Here is a 16,819-nt window from a genome sequence, read left to right as displayed (position 1 = left end):
TATTCCTAGATATCTTAGGTTCAGGTAGTTACATCTTCATGGTGCAACATGCATTATTAATGACTAAAAAAGAATATAAACAAATATTACCTTATAATCATTCGTATTATAAAAAAATTATATGCATAATTGTGATATATATATATATATATAGGTAATTGTTATAGATAAAAATAGATAAATGATTGGTGAATAAAAATGAAATATATATCTACATAAAAATATAAATTAAAAATTATTAAGTCACCATATTCAATGATAAATAAATTCCACTAAAAATGATAAATTATAAAAGAACAAAATTACAATACATTAAATCATATTGTACAAATATATATCTACATAAATATATATCAATGTACAAATTTATAAAAACAGTAATAAAATTAATTAGTCTAATTTTTTTAATCTTAGGTGATTACAAGTGATAGTATTTGTTCTAAAGACTTTCAATCATTTGACAATGAACGTTTAAATATCATGACAATCGTTGGTGCTTAATTAATTTATATTAGATATTTTATATGTCAATTATAGAGACAATCATACCAATCCAAATTACTCTGTTCACAACACCACGATTTGAATATCTAATGTCGTTGCACGAATTAATCTACTTCAGTAGTTAAAGGGATAGTTATTATCTTTAGAGGAAAGTCTTAGGTTCGAATACATCAAATGTTAGAGGTATTTAAACACTTATTATCAAATATGTTGTGAGTCTTTTGAATAGATATTACACATCATTAATTATTAGATAATTTATATATCGCTTAAAAATATATATATCTAATTTAGCTTAAAAGACCCGACACTTTATTTCATTAAATATAAGTTTATATATCGGATGTATGATTATTATATAGTATTAATTATTAATTATAAAATTATTTTTTTTAAAATTTTCTAAGTGCATTGAAAGTTATTTAAAGGGAAAGACCATTCACTCTAAGCTTTAAATAATATTAAAATATATAAATTTAAGGGAGTTTGCCATCGACTTTTAAAAAGTGATTTTTAAAAATGTGTTAGAAAAGAATTTTTAAAATTAATTTTTCAAAAGTGCATTTTAAATTTAATTGTTTGAGATTATTTTTAAAAAATTATTTTGAAAAAATAATGTTCATTTTAAATATTATGTTATAACATTTAAATTATATTTATATTTATTAATACTATAATATATAAAATACGTCAACTAAACTATAACAAAAATATAAAAAGATATTTTAAGATAATTCATTAGTAATATTTTATATATGAAATAATTTATTAAGAGAAATATATTGTCAATATTGTTTAATATTGTAAATTTAAAATAGTATTTTAATTATTTCAATTTAACCACAATCATTGATTTAAAATTTAAAATAAAGTAATTTAAGTGATATATTTATCATTTTAAGTTCAATAAATAATAAAAGATATGTATTATAAATAAATTTAAAATAGATTATTATTATATATATAATATATCAATTTAAATTATAACAAAATCTAAAAATACAAATAAAAATATATTTTATAACAACTCAATATTAATATTTTAGTATATAAATCATAAATTTATTTACTTTTAAGTAATTAAAATAAATTATTTTTTAAAAGATACAATTAACAACTGAAATTGAATTTCAAAGTTCTTTTCCAGGACAAATGAGTGGAGTGCATGCATTGATAAGGATAAAATTATAAATTTGATTCCAAATATAATTGAAAATGAAAAAAACTATAAATCTTAATTTTTTCAGTTGGTTTGGAACCATTGTTTTTACCGTATTTATTTTATTTTTTACTTGTTTGGTATTTATTTTAAGCTCAAAATAAACTTTTTTAACCAAAAGTGTTTTTAAACATTATTACCAAAAGGACTCTTAAGCTAATAGGAAATATAATCTGATGTGATAGTTAAACATCAATTTTTATTAGTAGTTTGTGGCTCAACAATCTAATTCAAGATTAAAAAAAAAAGCAAAAGTGGACGTAATAAAAAATTGATAAAAGTATAATAGTTAGGTTGGACGCCACATAAAATATTATTATTTTTTTAATATCTTGGTTGAACCTAAAATATTACGAAAAAGATAATATTTTTAGTTATCAATCGAAAATGTTATAAAAATGTAACATTTTAGATTCAATCGAAAATGTTATGAATATTTTAGATTGTGTGTAATTTAAAATGTTATTTTTTTATCACATTTTCAGTTGCACCAATTTCTATTGTTTTTTAATCTTAAGTTAGGTCGTTCTTGGTGGCGGATATAAAACATGTTCACTTTAAAATTTGAATTTATTTATATTAATTATCCACTTACTACTAGTGTTTATCTTAAAATTTAATTTGTGTATACTCTAAAAAATTCAATAATTAATATGTGTGTCCACTCTAAAAAAAATATTTCTATATTTGCAACTTGATCCTCCTCGAACTTTACCCCTGTTTTTACACAGTCTGTATACGTTGTAATTACCGGCCGTTATCTCATTTATATTTCTGTTAGTACAGGTAACGTCATTTTGCCTATAATATAATATACACCCATGGGGGAAAAAGAGAGAGAAGCAGGGAGAATAAATATAGGCATCCAGTTTTAGTTTTTTTTTTCCCCTTCAAGGAAAATTGTTAGTTACAGGAGCACAAATATCGGTCAAATACTCAAATTTTGCGGAATGCATTTGACAACAAAAATAGACAAGAAACCAGAACGATCAAGTTGTTAAAAGGGAGACGATAAAAGGCAGTGCAGGTCAAATCCGAATTTCGATGCCTGCTGCGTAGAGATTAGGAGGAAATAGACGAGGGAAGGTGTTCGTCTCCTCTCAAACTCGGTAACTGTCCCCTTTTTTTTCTCACTCATTATATCAAACGATGATTCATCTGATAGTTTTTCTCAGCAGGAACTTGAATCGTCTTTTTTTCATGAATCAGAGTGACTAATATTGTTTATTCTTAATAGTTCTTTGAGAGGAGAGTCATAAGAAATAACGACAGCAAAATGTGGCATCCGAAGGGACCTACAAGTACATCTATGAAGAAAGGTGGAGGCAGAGGGCTTGTAGCGGTAGCCATTGATAAGGACAAAGGGAGCCAGCATGCTTTCAGATGGGCTGTTGAGCATCTTCTTTCCAAAAGCCAAAATGTTGTTCTTATCCATGTTGTTAATAATAAACAACCAAATGGAGCAAGTAATTTTCTTTTATATGTATATATGTATCGAGACCCTAAATTTTAGCTTGGTTGATTACCTGCATGCTCTGTTCTGTTTTTATTAAGTTTATTCTGGTGCAGGTAATGGTGGCGACTCGTTGAACAAGGACAAGCTAGCCAAGGACTTGTTCCTCACCTTCCATTGTTTCTGTACTAGAAAAGATGTAAGCTTATGAATCGAATGCTTGTCTTCGACATTTTTTAACGTTGTGGTGTTTAATTTGATTTGAGCTTGTCTCCTGTTTTTGTTGTCCTTTTACAACAGATACATTCGATTGATATCGTACTCGAAGATTCGGATGTTGTTAAAGCATTGACAGAATATGTTTCTTACGCTGCAATTGGGAAACTGGTTCTTGGTGCCCCATCTCGAGGCGGATTTATGAGGTATTTAATAGCAACAAATGTGCCTGAAATGTCGAAACAAACATTAAAATCTGGTGTAAATGCAGCTTTTGTATGCTTAAAATTTAAAAGAATGATGGCATGTCATGTAGAAAATTCAGGGCCGACATACCAAGCTCTGTAACAAAAGGTGTACCGGACTTCTGCACTGTCTATGTCATTTTCAAAAGGAAAGGTGTCATCGGTAAAAAACGCCATTCGTTCACCTCCATTCGCCTCCCCGTTACTTGATCAAATTAAGAAACCGACTACACCTACCTTTTCTAGTAAGCCCTCCCTGAGTACTCCTGGTCCAGGAAAAGGAGGTTTGTTTCCTTATACACTAATGTCCTTTCAATTTAGTTTCCATCTACATCTAGACTAACTGAAAATGCAATATTTGTATCTTGACCATGCAGTAGAAGTTAGGTTAGGGTCCAGGCATAATGATTCAATCCGCAGCGATCCCAGGCAAGTCTTAATAAATAATCCTGTTAAGCAAAAAAACTTGGATTGTTGTAGCCAGGAAATGGGATGAAAATGAACTAACCATCATCTTTATAAAATCAGGTCACTAAATCCTCCTACAAGAGCCAGTCTCATGAGAGCATTCGAGGATTTATCAGACTTAGATACCGATATATCGTTTGTCAGCTCGGACAGAACAAGCACTGATCGTAACTCTTCTTTGTTCTTTGATTCGTTCATTGACTCTAGTCGAAATATGCGCTTATCCAACTGCACAGATAGCGTGGGATCAGTGCGTTCAGGATTGAGGTGGAGTGACCATAATTCGCAACTTGATTTCTCGCCACCGTGGTGCGACAGTGGAAGAACATCTTGTTCATCGCAGTGTCTGGTATGTTAATCAGTATGTTTGCTATAGAAGATTAGCTTTAAAATAGCCTCCTGCAGGTTCTACTCATCTCCTATCATAGAACATATTGAAAATGCATATTAGAAACAGAACTGTGTTTGTTTTAGTCCGAGTACTCTCAACAAGTTCATACCGCTCATGGCTGGTCAAAATCGATTTTCCACTTGTTTTATCTAAAACCGAACAGGATGAAGTTGAAGCTGAAATGAGGAGGCTAAGGCAAGAATTGAAGCAAACAATGGAATTATATGGTAATGCCTGCAGAGAAGCAATTTCAGCAAAACAACAGGTACAAGCATCAAGCATGTCATCTGTTAACCCTCCGGCCGAGTTAAATTTTCTGAATTGTAGAGACTTAATAACCTCAGGCAATGGAGTTAAAACACGCCAACAATCAAGGACAAAGATTGGAAGAGGCACAACGAGCCGAGGAAGGTGCAATGTCAGCTGTAGAGAAAGAGAGAGCCAGGTGCAAAGCAGTCATGGAAGCAGCTGAAGCAGTACAGAAACGGATAGAATCGAAGCGAATGTCAATGAGTTCAGGAAGGGGAGCTCTAAAAGAATCAGAGGAAATGAAGAGGTTGTTGGAGACTCTATCCAATGGTAACATCAAATACAGGATATACACCATTGAGGAAATTGAAAAAGCAACAGATAATTTTGCCCCCTCTCAAAAAATCGGAGAAGGAGGTTATGGTCCTGTCTTCAAGTGTTACCTTGATCATACACAAGTTGCAGTTAAGGTTTTGCGTCCCGATGCTGCTCAAGGGAGATTACAGTTCCTGCAAGAGGTAAAAAGCTGATAATATAATTGATTAAGAGATTCTTTAAAGACATTAAATTATTCGAACATCATGCTGTTGATGATTGTTTTGCAGATTGAAGTACTGAGCTGCATACGGCATCCTAACATGGTACTTCTTCTAGGAGCCTGCCCAGAGTACGGGATTCTAGTGTATGAATACATGGCTAGGGGAAGCTTAGATGATTGTCTATTTAGGAAAGGAAACAACCCAGTACTGTCTTGGCAACTCAGGTTCCGAATCGCTGCAGATATTGCAACTGGCCTACTTTTTCTCCATCAAACAAAACCAGAACCAATTGTTCACCGTGACATAAAGCCTGCCAACATATTGCTAGACCACAACTACGTTAGCAAGATCAGTGATGTTGGTTTGGCCAAGCTTGTACCTGCCGTTGCGGAGAACGCGACACAATGCTGCATAACGTCGGCGGCTGGAACATTTTGCTACATCGACCCGGAGTATCAACAAACCGGTGCGCTGGGGACGAAATCAGATGTATATTCCTTAGGGATCATACTTCTTCAACTCCTAACAGCAAGGCCACCAATGGGGTTGGCTCACTACGTGGGGCAAGCCATGGAGAGAGGCACGTTCGAAGAGATGCTGGACCCTGCAGTGACCGACTGGCCAGCTGAAGAGACCATGGCAATGGCCAAACTGGCACTTCGATGTGCGGAACTGAGACGGCGAGAAAGGCCGGATCTCGACAAGGAAGTGTTACCAGAACTGAATCGACTCAGAGCGATTGCCGAGGAGAATATGTCCCCTACCATGTTTGCTGGAAACTAGTGACCTTCACCTACCCTTAGCCAAAGCTTCTTTTATCACACGCGAGGTTTTGAAATTCTGGATAAAAGGGAACAAGCCTAAGGATAACTAAAATATACTAGTTCTAGTAATTCTTTAACAAACTGACTCTCTTAATTCAAATTATTTCATTCTTAACGTATTGTATGTCCCCTCTCCCTACTTCGAAATCTTTGGGAAGTAGAGAGAGTAATATTCAATTCTTTGTTCCATACTAATACTTTCCACCTTCTTTGTTTTACCTTAAATCAAAGTATTAATATTAAATTATATTAATTTAAATTATGTTGTTCTTTTTGAAATCGGTTTAGTTTTATACAAAGATTTTAAAGTTTGTTTGGCTTGAATTAGTTTTAAAAATATATTTTTAGTAACTGTGAGTTTAATATAAAGTAGTATTTATTTAAAATATTTAAATATTTGACAATAAATACTCATCATCTTTATATACATGGTGCTTGAATCTGAAAAGAATAATAACAAATCCCTTACTTACACCGGAGCAGCTTGGTTCGTACAAAATATTTCTCCTAATAATAATAAAATCTTCAAATCAAAATTTGATTTTAGGTATTTTAAAATTTGGTGCGACCACTAAAAGAATATCCTTCAAGACAATAGTAAAAAGAAAAGGGTAAACTACACTAGTTACAGCTTAAGTATGGAAAAAAATCACTTTGATTACCGATATTTCGTTTTGATCAAACAGACCACCCAATTATTTAAATAGTTCATTCAAGCTACTCTCTGTTAATTTTTAACAGTGATTGGGACGTGTTAGTTAATACAATTGGCCTAATTATACATTTGGTCATTATTACTTATCCATTCTATCAATTTAGTCCTAATTTTAATTTAATTTAAAAAATTAACCTCCAACCCGGGGTGCCACATGTCAACATATTATTGTGACACATTTTCAAGTGACATGTGTCACCAGTTGATTGGAGAATTATTTTTAATTAATTTTAATATTTCAATTGGATAAATTTATCCAATTGTTGACTGGCAGCTATGGATTGGAGGTTAATTTTTAAACTAAATTAAAATTAGGAGTAAATTGATAGAATATGTAAGTATTAAGGACCTAATTATACCAATTGTATTAACTGACATGTCACCATCATTAAAAATTAACGGAGAGTGGCTTGAATGAATAATTTAAATAGTTAAATGGTCTGTTTGATTAAAATAAAATATCGATGGTTAAGGTGGTTTTTTGCCATAATTTAGTGATTACCCATGTAGTTTACTCTACAAAATCCAGTCTCCCCATGTTTACCTAGGCCTGTAAACGAACCGAACGCACACGAACGGAGGTATGTTCATGTTCGTTCATTTAATAAATAGACGAACATAAACGAACACGAACATAAACGAACAAAATTTTTTTGTTCATGTTCGTTTATTAAGGAATATAATATGTTCATGTTCGTTCATTAATAAATAAACGAACACGAACATAAACGAACACGAACATAAATGAACACGAACATAAACGAACATAAACGTTGGAGACCCTACCTTCCATTGTTCTTTCATGAAAAATAGTCGACAATGCAAATAACCAAATCTACAGTGATAAATAGCGTAAGAGTTTTATTGATGAAATGTTTGAAGATATCAAATATTTGATCGATCTTTTAAAGATATTAAATTATTCACACAACTTTAATTTAACGCTATAACATTTATCTTAGTGGTCCATGATTACATATGAACAATCATTTTTCGCTATTACACTCTTTTCAGAAATTGCATAGAAATCTTTGTTTTGTTTTCTGGCAAATTCTATATATTTTTCTCTTTATTGATGCTCATATACTTCCGATTGTTACCTTATCTTCCCATCTATTTCTAGAAAGATGATGTTTTTTGAGTTTTAGATGTGAAGATACCTGCAATACTTTACATATCAACTATGAAGTCAAATAAACAGAAAGAGATGAAAACAGACCTGTAAAACTTCATATGCACTATAATATAACTTGTTTTGAAGCTTTCAGCGATCGTCTCCACTCTCTAGTGAACACTAGGGTTTGGGGAAAAAAGGGGAAATGAATATAGGTGCGATGTGCCTCACAGGTTAACATATTGGATTTAATCTCCAAAAATTGGGTTAATTATGGAGTTGGTCATCAGAATATCAGATTAATTAATATTTTTAAGGTACTTACAAATTGGTCACCAAAATTGATTTAAGAAGATTGAGTTAAATATAAATGAACATAAACGAACATAATCGAACGAACATAAACAAACATACCGAACGAACATAATCGAACGTTCACGAACGTAAATGAACGAACGAGACCTATGTTCATGTTCGTTCATTTAATTAAACGAACAAAAAATATTGTTCAAGTTCGTTCATTTAATAAATAAACGCACATAAACGAACTTCCCGCCGCAAGGTTCACGAACGGTTCGCTGAACGTTTAGTTCATTTACAGGCCTATGTTTACCCTTAAAAAAATTAGTCTTTCTCATTATTAAAAGGGTAAATTACACATTTAGTATCCAAAGTATCACTTTTGTTCCATTTTGATTACCTAACTATTTTTTGTTTTAAAGTCATTCCTAATTTAGTTTTGATTTATTTTGGTCACCCACTGTTAAAAGTTAATAAAATTGTTGATATTACATTTTTTTTTATATTTCAATGATGACATTATTTTATGGTAACGTGACAATAAAACCGTTAAATTTTTAACAAGTAATTAAAATAAAACCAAAACTAAAAGTTAATTGTAATTTTGAAATAAAAATAATTAAATAATCAAAACCGAAGAAAAGGTTAAACCCCACGGAATTTATATCTCCAGTTCTCCTATCTGCCTCGTTTTCTCCTCCTAGTCTTCAAAAAACCTCAGAATCGTAGGATTTTTCAATTTCACCAGTATTGTAAGAAAATGGAACAACCTGCGACTCCAACAGCTGTTGCTCAGAAAATTAGCGACACAGCCATCAACAACAAAGCAGAGGAAAATCCCGACGACCCAGAAACTAATATCCCATTACCAAACCCAGGCCTCGATGCCCAAGAAACTGCAGTCAAAGTCATGGAGGATCTTCAAAGTCGTCCAACTCCAGTCACCAGACAAGCTGTTGATCAAGGGTGGACGGTGTCAACAACAGGTTAGCGGTTGTGGATATTTGGAGACCTTCTCAATTGGAGTTGCCTACTGTCAATGTCATCACCTGTGTTTTTTTAGGGTATTGCTCAGATTTGGTCTTCCGTTAGTACTGCTACCAATCCTGCCACTAATAAAGAATCAGACTACCATAAGTTGTATTGTTTACTCAACCTTCTTGTTTAAGGAATTTACAGCTTTGTCAGTGTCTTCTGGAATGGGACTACTTCACTGGACTGAGAAATCGGTTCAAGTGTTGATAACCGACTGGAAAGCCTCAGCAGAACAGCAGGATGAATAAATAGCTGGATGTGATTCAGTTTGCACACATTTTAATTGCGTACGAATATATATTATTTTATAATTATTTCATATTATAAAAAATTATGTAAGATTAATTTTGTATTGTTTATGGATTTTTTTGATATTATAATATATGAAATATATCAACTTAGATAGTGACATCAAAATTATTTGAACAAAGATGTATATATTATTAGGATAGGAATCTACTTATATTAGTGTAATTTTTATATGGTAATATTTTTTGGGTAAATCATGCATCTAGCACTTTAATTTTCATTTTTTTCAAAACCATACCTTACGCTTAGTTTTCATTTCATTTTAGTATCTCACTGTTAAAAATTTAACATGTTTAGTACCTAAACTTCCATTTTTTCAAAACTTAATTTTAAATTTTGAAAGGGTTACTAAAATAAAACATAAAACTAAAATTTTTAATGATGTGTACTAAAATGAAATAAAAACTAAATTTTAGGTATGATTTTGAAAAAACTAAAAGTTTAAGTACTAAAAGAGCCAAAAACTATAATTTAGATACTAAACGTGTATCTTATCCTAATTTTTTTGGTTAATATTTAAACAATCCGACTAATAATTGAATTTTTTATCCGATTCACATACAACATTTATGCCAATCTTTAATTAAATTGAAAATATTTAACATTTAATTTTATATAAAAAATTAGGGTAAAATACATAAATCGTCCCCGATTATAGGATACTACTTTATTAAGTCCCTCAATTATTAAAAGTTTCGAATATTACTTGTTGGGACTATAAAACTTATAAATTGTCCTCGGGACTCAAAATTTCATATATTTTTTAACGGGAAATGACGAATTTGGAATATAACGAATAGTCGGTTGATCATTTTATAACTTTTAATAGTCGAGGGACTCAACAAATTGTCCCCGACTATAGGATATTACTTTATTAAGTCCTTCAACTATTAAAAGTTACAAAATGGTCAACTAGTTATTCATTATTTCCCAACTCATCCTTTCCCGTTTAAAAATATATGAAATTTTGAGTTGAACGTTAACCTGTTGATTGTGATATGGCAAAATCTTATCTCAAAATTTCGAACGACCTATCATATCTTAATCATCGTGTTAGCATCCAGCTTAAACAACCATCAAATTTTAATGGAAAATGATGAGTTAGGAACATAATGAATAGTCGAGTGACTACTTTATAATTTTTAATAGCCGAGGGACATAACAAAGTAACATTCTATAGTCGGATGACTATTTTATAACTTTTAATAGTCGAGAGACTTAATAAAGTAGGATCATATAGTCAGAGATCATTTGCATATTTACTCAAAAATTAATCATTAAATATATTACTAAAGAGTTTATTATTCTTTTCATTTTGAAACACAGTAAAGACTTTATTCTCGATTAATATAATAGAGATATAATTATATTAATAAATTAAATGGGTGAATAATTAAAATATTAATCTGACGAAGAGTGTAGTTCTACACTATTATAAAAGGATCAGTCCCCATTTTATTAATTTTATTTAAAATTTAATGTGTATAATTTATATGGATAAACCACGAAATATGCATAATCGATTGATTAAACAAATTAAAATTATAGAAAAGTTAACCATTAAATATAGGTATCATAAAAAAACACATTTTTAATAATCTACTAGAGTTTTTTTTTTTTAATTTTATCCGTATAACAGATATGATTATAATAGTAAATCTAAAAATATTAGTCCAAGAGATGTTTAGGAACACAGTGTATAAAGATCTGGTGGATGGTTTGAGTTGTTTTTGGAGATATAATTTATAGCATTTTGAATGAGATTTTGTCGGAGGAGCATACGATGTTAGCATGCATATGCATATATTTATATCTGATTCTACATGTAAGTTTATGAATCTTGAACCATTCCTGAAATAAAGAAGCTCTTTCTTTCTCTCTCTCTCTTGTGAAGGAAGAGTTTCTTTCAATCAGGAAAACTCATTTTTCGTCTTTTATTATTATCATTATTATTAAATTAATCACCTCGGTTTTGATCAAGAAGCTAACCTGAATTCAATCCCGCCTCTTTTCTTCCTTGGGATTATGACCAAACAACTGTCGAAGAATTTATTTCGGCGATTGCAACTAGCGTCTGATAAGCGAGTCCTGAAATTTTTACCGACTAGTAATTATGATCCGGTGTCAGAGGAATCCTTGTTAACGGACAGAAAATTATCAGATGGAGGCAGTAAGGGTTCAGCCCACATCCCGAAAGGTTCCATAGCGGTTTACGTAGGGCCGGAGCTCCGTAGGTTTGTGATTCCGATTAGATGTTTAGCGATGCCGGAATTTAGGGATCTGATGGATCAAGCAGCTGAGTAATTTGGATTTGGGAACGGAGGATTACAAATCCCATGTGATGAACAAGATTTTAAGGAGATGTTGCTTAGATGCGCCACTCAATTGAATGGGTAATATTAAGAAATATCATCATCTTTTTACAATTTTTTATTCTCCTAACAACTCATAATGGTAATATTTTCTCTCATGTATGATGTACAACATGAATACTGAGAACAATGTGGGAAAACGAAAAGATTTTTTAAATTTTGTAAAATGCTAACTTATTAAGAATCAATCTGAGGTATTCATAAATTCCTGTTCTATAATTTATATAAAAAAATATTAAAAATACCTAATAAATATTAATAAGGTGGGACGGATTGTTATTAGTATATTAACATTCATAAATGAAGCTTACAATGGTATTCAAGAAACTGCTCACCACGACTATATTGTTGATAGTATGCCTCTTAAAAACCATGATCCGAGTTCAGCAGCCAGTCTTGCAATGAAGGGCAATAGTAATTTGAAACCCAAAATAAACTTCTGGCTGAGAATAATGAGTATAACAAGTATATAACATGCAAGGTCAAGTTTCCATTTGAATGTAACACTACTAAATGCTGATCAATCCGGAGGAGCAGAAGTTAAGAATCATCTTCCTTTGATCACTTGGTTACACGGTAACTCTGCGTCACATCAAAAATATTAAAAAGTCAAGATTCATAAGCCGTAAGCGATGAAGAAAGATGTCCGACTAGCTGAAAATATTGGCAAAGCGATTAAGCATAGCATGGTTCATGAAGATATCATAACCGAAAAGCGGGGAACCACGGAATAAGCACCCATACCTTAACCCGTTTGAGCAGGTCCTTGGCCTTAGCATCATTGTTGAAGTGATCACGTACCGGCTGTAGACAAAGGATTCGTAAGAAAGTTAGATGCACGGCCATTTAAACTAAATAAGGTGTTTGGTTTTGAATGTAAGTTGCAGCACCGGCATCATCAACCCAACATGATAAACCAAATTTTCAACACATTTTAGCCCAAAACCCCGTAGTGCCATGACAAGCTCATTGGCATCATGCTTCCTAACGCGTAACGACACCACCTGATCACACTTCACTTTTAAAACAAAGCAACAATGACAAGTAAAAAAGGATTTCTCTCACGCTCCATTGTTCTCAGGTAATTCACAAACCTTACGCCTGAAGAATGGGAAAGAAGTAATAGCATTATCACAGACTGACACATCACGCAGTTGAATAATCAGTCAGAGTATGAATTTTCCTTTCTCGTTTAATAAACATCTTTTCACAATTTTTTTAAGCTGGCATAGCAGTAGACACTCACAATTAATGATATCAAACATAACATTACAAGCAAATAAAATCATAATATATTTCATACTCTTTTACCTTAACATATTCATAATTAATTCAAATTGATATGTTATTTCCGTACAAGGCTAAAATAATTAAAAAAATTAAAGACCCAAAGGGTTAGCATCCCTTTATCTAAGAATACAACTTCAGAACAATAAAAGGAAATAAATTGAAAAATTGTAAATTAAATGACTATGCAAGGTCCATCAAGCCATTACTTCGAACAATATTCTGTTTGGTATATAGAACTAAAATTTATGGCATGCTTTACCTACCCTTCCTGGGCAACAATTTTAGCTGCCACCGATGCAGGATTGTAGCAAAAAAATAGGAAAATGAAAATTCAAATCCAGAAGCTAAATACAATGTTGTCAAGGCATGCATCTATAACAGAAATACCTCAAATCAAAGCACTTTTGGGTCATGCACATTTGATCAAAGACACACCCGGTACTCCTAAGCACCATTTTAGGTAAGATAATAAAAGCTCATACAAGGCCTGGTGCAGCTAATCAGGTGGGTCTCAATATTTGTTGTCTCTAACCAAAAAGATTTGGACACTGGTTGTCTTCTAACGACGGACTCAATTGCAACAGGATAGAATTTGACAGAGGGTTTAGGTTACTTTCTTCAAGCATTACCTAATAATTAACAGGAAGGGTAAAAAATGTAAAAGGAAACACATGCTTGCCTGAAGTATCTTGTTTAAAGCTTTCGAAAGAGCAGGCTTCAAATCACCAGGATGTAACTGCCCACTCTCATAGTCAGAAACAAGCTCCTCAAAATTTTTATAAGTCCTGAATGAAATGATGACAAATTAGTGCAATGCCATTCTAAAACGAAGGGATAATGACAGACTATAAATGGCTTGTTAAAAAAAACAAAGTGAGTTAAATCCTAGAGGAGTTCAGAAACTTCCAGCGTGAATGCATAAGCATTAATTTCCAAAATGTCCAATCCATTCTTATGCCGAAATAAAAATGAACGTATTGAACCACTAACTTGTCACCACCATTGTCTGCATTGCGCTCCACCTTGAACTCATTAAACCACGGGAATATGATATACTTGATATATTCCAAACATGGGTTCCCCTCAACAGTTTTAGGGGGGCAGTATGCCTTCTTAATTTTCACATTCACTTCTGCCTGTGACAAGAATCATAAGAAAGTATTAGGCACATGACTCAACTCGACAACAAATATGTTAATCCCCCAGGTCAAAGATTGACTACCTCCTCATCTTCCATGAAGATTGATGACGACGGATCACTTTTGGACATTTTCTCTTGTCCTTGCTGGAGACCAGGAAGCATATCTGCACGTCATGAAAACCCAGAGCAACTAATATTAAAGGGAAATGAAAATTAAAAAAAAACCCATATTATATATACTGAAGTAAGACAATACGATGCGACAAAATGATCGGTTTGTTTTTCCTCTTAATGTCATCACAGTACTCTCTTGCAAGCACATTAACCTTCCTTTGATCCATGCCTAGCTGGCAAATGTCAGCCTGTCCAAAAAAAAAAAGCAATTTCAATTGCTTTAGACAAATAAAAGTTTGAAATTAACATTATAACCTGTAAGAAAACATTGAATATACACAAGTAAGGCTACAGCTTGTAAAAAATAATCCAGAACAAACTACAGACAAAATGGAAGGAGATCCAAAGCAATTGTTCTCGACTCCAAACAGAATTTGATTTTTTTCTTTATTTCGACATGATTGAAACAACATGAATAAAAGAATAATGTTGAGAGAAACAAAAAAAAACAATTCCTCAAACAAAAGGATGACAAATGATGTCCTAGTGAAATTTCTGAATTAGAAAAAGAAAGAAGAATAGATGTTCAAATACACTTTCTAAGCCCTTTTATATTGCTGGTTTCAAAATCGCACCTTCAAAGTATAGATCCAGTGGTGATAAGAAATTTGGTTAATTTTCCAAATTTCAGGGGGGAATTTCTATCTGAAATGAGCAGTTGACATGAGGGCCATGATAGATACTTTATAAAATACTGATTATCAGTAAGATTCAGATCAAGCTAGTCCCTTTTTTTTCCATTCCAAATCCAATCCATGTTATTTTCAACAAGGTCATCATAAAGAATTGAGTAATTTGAAGAATAACTTGGAACACAAGTAACACTTCCATTGAGATTTACATGTAAATAAATCGTTCTAAAGTTCTCAAAAAAGCCTATAAAGCAGAAAAAGGATAAATTCCAAAGCACAATCACCTTGAGGAAAAATATGTCAGCACACTGCATGCATGGGTAAAGAATTTGGGCAGCTGACAACTCATCTTGCTCACTACGTCCCATAATTTGACAACACCTATGAAACAACAAATATTTTATATTTAGAGTCAACAAATGAATTACTACACATAAGGAAATAACAGACAAAAAATACTTTATTAGACACAGACCTCATTATCCTGGGAAGCTTGTTTCTGCGAGCTATATCCATCACCAGAGGCCAATACTCTGATGCCCTGGAGTTAATTTCATCTGAAGACCACAAGAACTCAACCTTTCCATTCAGGTCCATGCCGACTGCCTTCCAGATTTCAATCAAATACTGTCCAACTACTTTGATTTTCTTCAAGTCACCACCCATTTTATTGTTTAGCTGTGCAAACCAATCTGCAATCCAGATTTTCACTCTACACCCAGCAGAGGTTAGTTTGTAGACATTTATTGCCTTCACAACTCCCTGTTTTCCACAAATATTACATATAGCAATTTTTAATAAACAATCAAATCAGTAAAGCGCTACAAAGAAGCTAAATCTTTGGAGACAAATCATCAGAGAAATATTAAATTGCCAGATTTCAATTTGTTTCAATGAGTGGGAATAATAAACAAACAAATTCAATATTAACTTTTCAGTATAAATCAAATCCAATAAATCATTGGTTTCAGTTTTCAATGAGTGGGAATAATAAACAAACAAATTCAATATTAACTTTTCAGTATAAATCAAATCCAATAAATCATTGGTTTCAGTTCTGAGATTCAATTTCTATATTTAGATATGATTCAATAAAATAAGAGCAGAAAATTTTGCGAAATAAAATACTTAGACGACTCTTTAAAATTAAAAAAGAATAATACCTGAGCAATGTGCATTCTGCCAGAAGGCTCGAAGCCATCATAGCAAATGGGTTCAGGTTTGTGAGTGAGAAGGTTTAACAGCTCGTCCTCTTGAATGCATTCTTCTCCTACGCTTCTTATAATCTTAAACCTTTCTTCTAAACACATCCTGAGACCATGATTTCAAAATAATTGAATATAATGAACTCGATTTTATCTAAATTTGAAAAAAAAAACTGAAATTTAAACGAAAATCACTTACTGTGGAGCTGAAGAAGAAGAGGAGGGAGGTTGAGAGCTGACAGAGAGTGATTGCGTGTCTGAGGAAGGTGGGGTCTGATCGGCAGGTGATTGATCCGCCATCGGTTCTGAGTGTATTGCGCGCCGCTGGCAAAGAGTTTACAGCACAAACTTAGCTAATCCAGATTTGCTAAAACCTAGTGTTTTTGAATGTTTTCTGGCTAAGCGCATGTGACATCTCAGCCTT

The 16,819-nt window shown here is 32.4% G+C and overlaps 3 protein-coding genes across 3 annotated transcripts; 2 read left to right on the top strand and 1 right to left on the bottom strand.

The window, feature by feature from the left end:
• Positions 1–2,970: 2,970 nt before the first annotated feature.
• LOC120194325 lies at positions 2,971–3,685 on the top strand. The gene is made up of 4 exons (XM_039196655.1): positions 2,971–3,189; positions 3,293–3,375; positions 3,477–3,598; positions 3,664–3,685. Exons 1-4 carry the CDS (start codon positions 3,000–3,002, stop codon positions 3,683–3,685), a joined length of 417 nt encoding a protein of 138 aa, XP_039052586.1. The 5' UTR covers positions 2,971–2,999.
• Positions 3,686–4,168: 483 nt separating this feature from the next.
• Positions 4,169–6,165, top strand: LOC120194153 (U-box domain-containing protein 34-like). The gene is made up of 4 exons (XM_039196541.1): positions 4,169–4,454; positions 4,660–4,761; positions 4,841–5,263; positions 5,351–6,165. Exons 1-4 carry the CDS (start codon positions 4,197–4,199, stop codon positions 6,065–6,067), a joined length of 1,500 nt encoding a protein of 499 aa, XP_039052472.1. The 5' UTR covers positions 4,169–4,196; the 3' UTR covers positions 6,068–6,165.
• Positions 6,166–12,394: 6,229 nt separating this feature from the next.
• On the bottom strand, positions 12,395–16,802 carry LOC120193879 (tyrosine--tRNA ligase 1, cytoplasmic-like). The gene is made up of 10 exons (XM_039196303.1): positions 16,595–16,802; positions 16,354–16,501; positions 15,666–15,952; positions 15,475–15,571; positions 14,641–14,746; positions 14,466–14,548; positions 14,234–14,379; positions 13,923–14,028; positions 12,698–12,757; positions 12,395–12,535 (listed from the first exon to the last, which is right to left on the bottom strand). The coding sequence occupies exons 1-10, from the start codon at positions 16,693–16,695 to the stop codon at positions 12,515–12,517; spliced, it is 1,155 nt and encodes a 384-aa protein (XP_039052234.1). The 5' UTR covers positions 16,696–16,802; the 3' UTR covers positions 12,395–12,514.
• Between the last annotated feature and the right edge of the window lie 17 nt (positions 16,803–16,819).

This window comes from Hibiscus syriacus, unplaced genomic scaffold (assembly GCF_006381635.1).
Source record: "Hibiscus syriacus cultivar Baekdansim isolate YM2019G1 unplaced genomic scaffold, ASM638163v2 tig00116997_pilon, whole genome shotgun sequence".
Taxonomy (NCBI): Eukaryota; Viridiplantae; Streptophyta; class Magnoliopsida; order Malvales; family Malvaceae; genus Hibiscus; species Hibiscus syriacus.
This window is presented reverse-complemented; position numbering and strand designations above follow the sequence as displayed.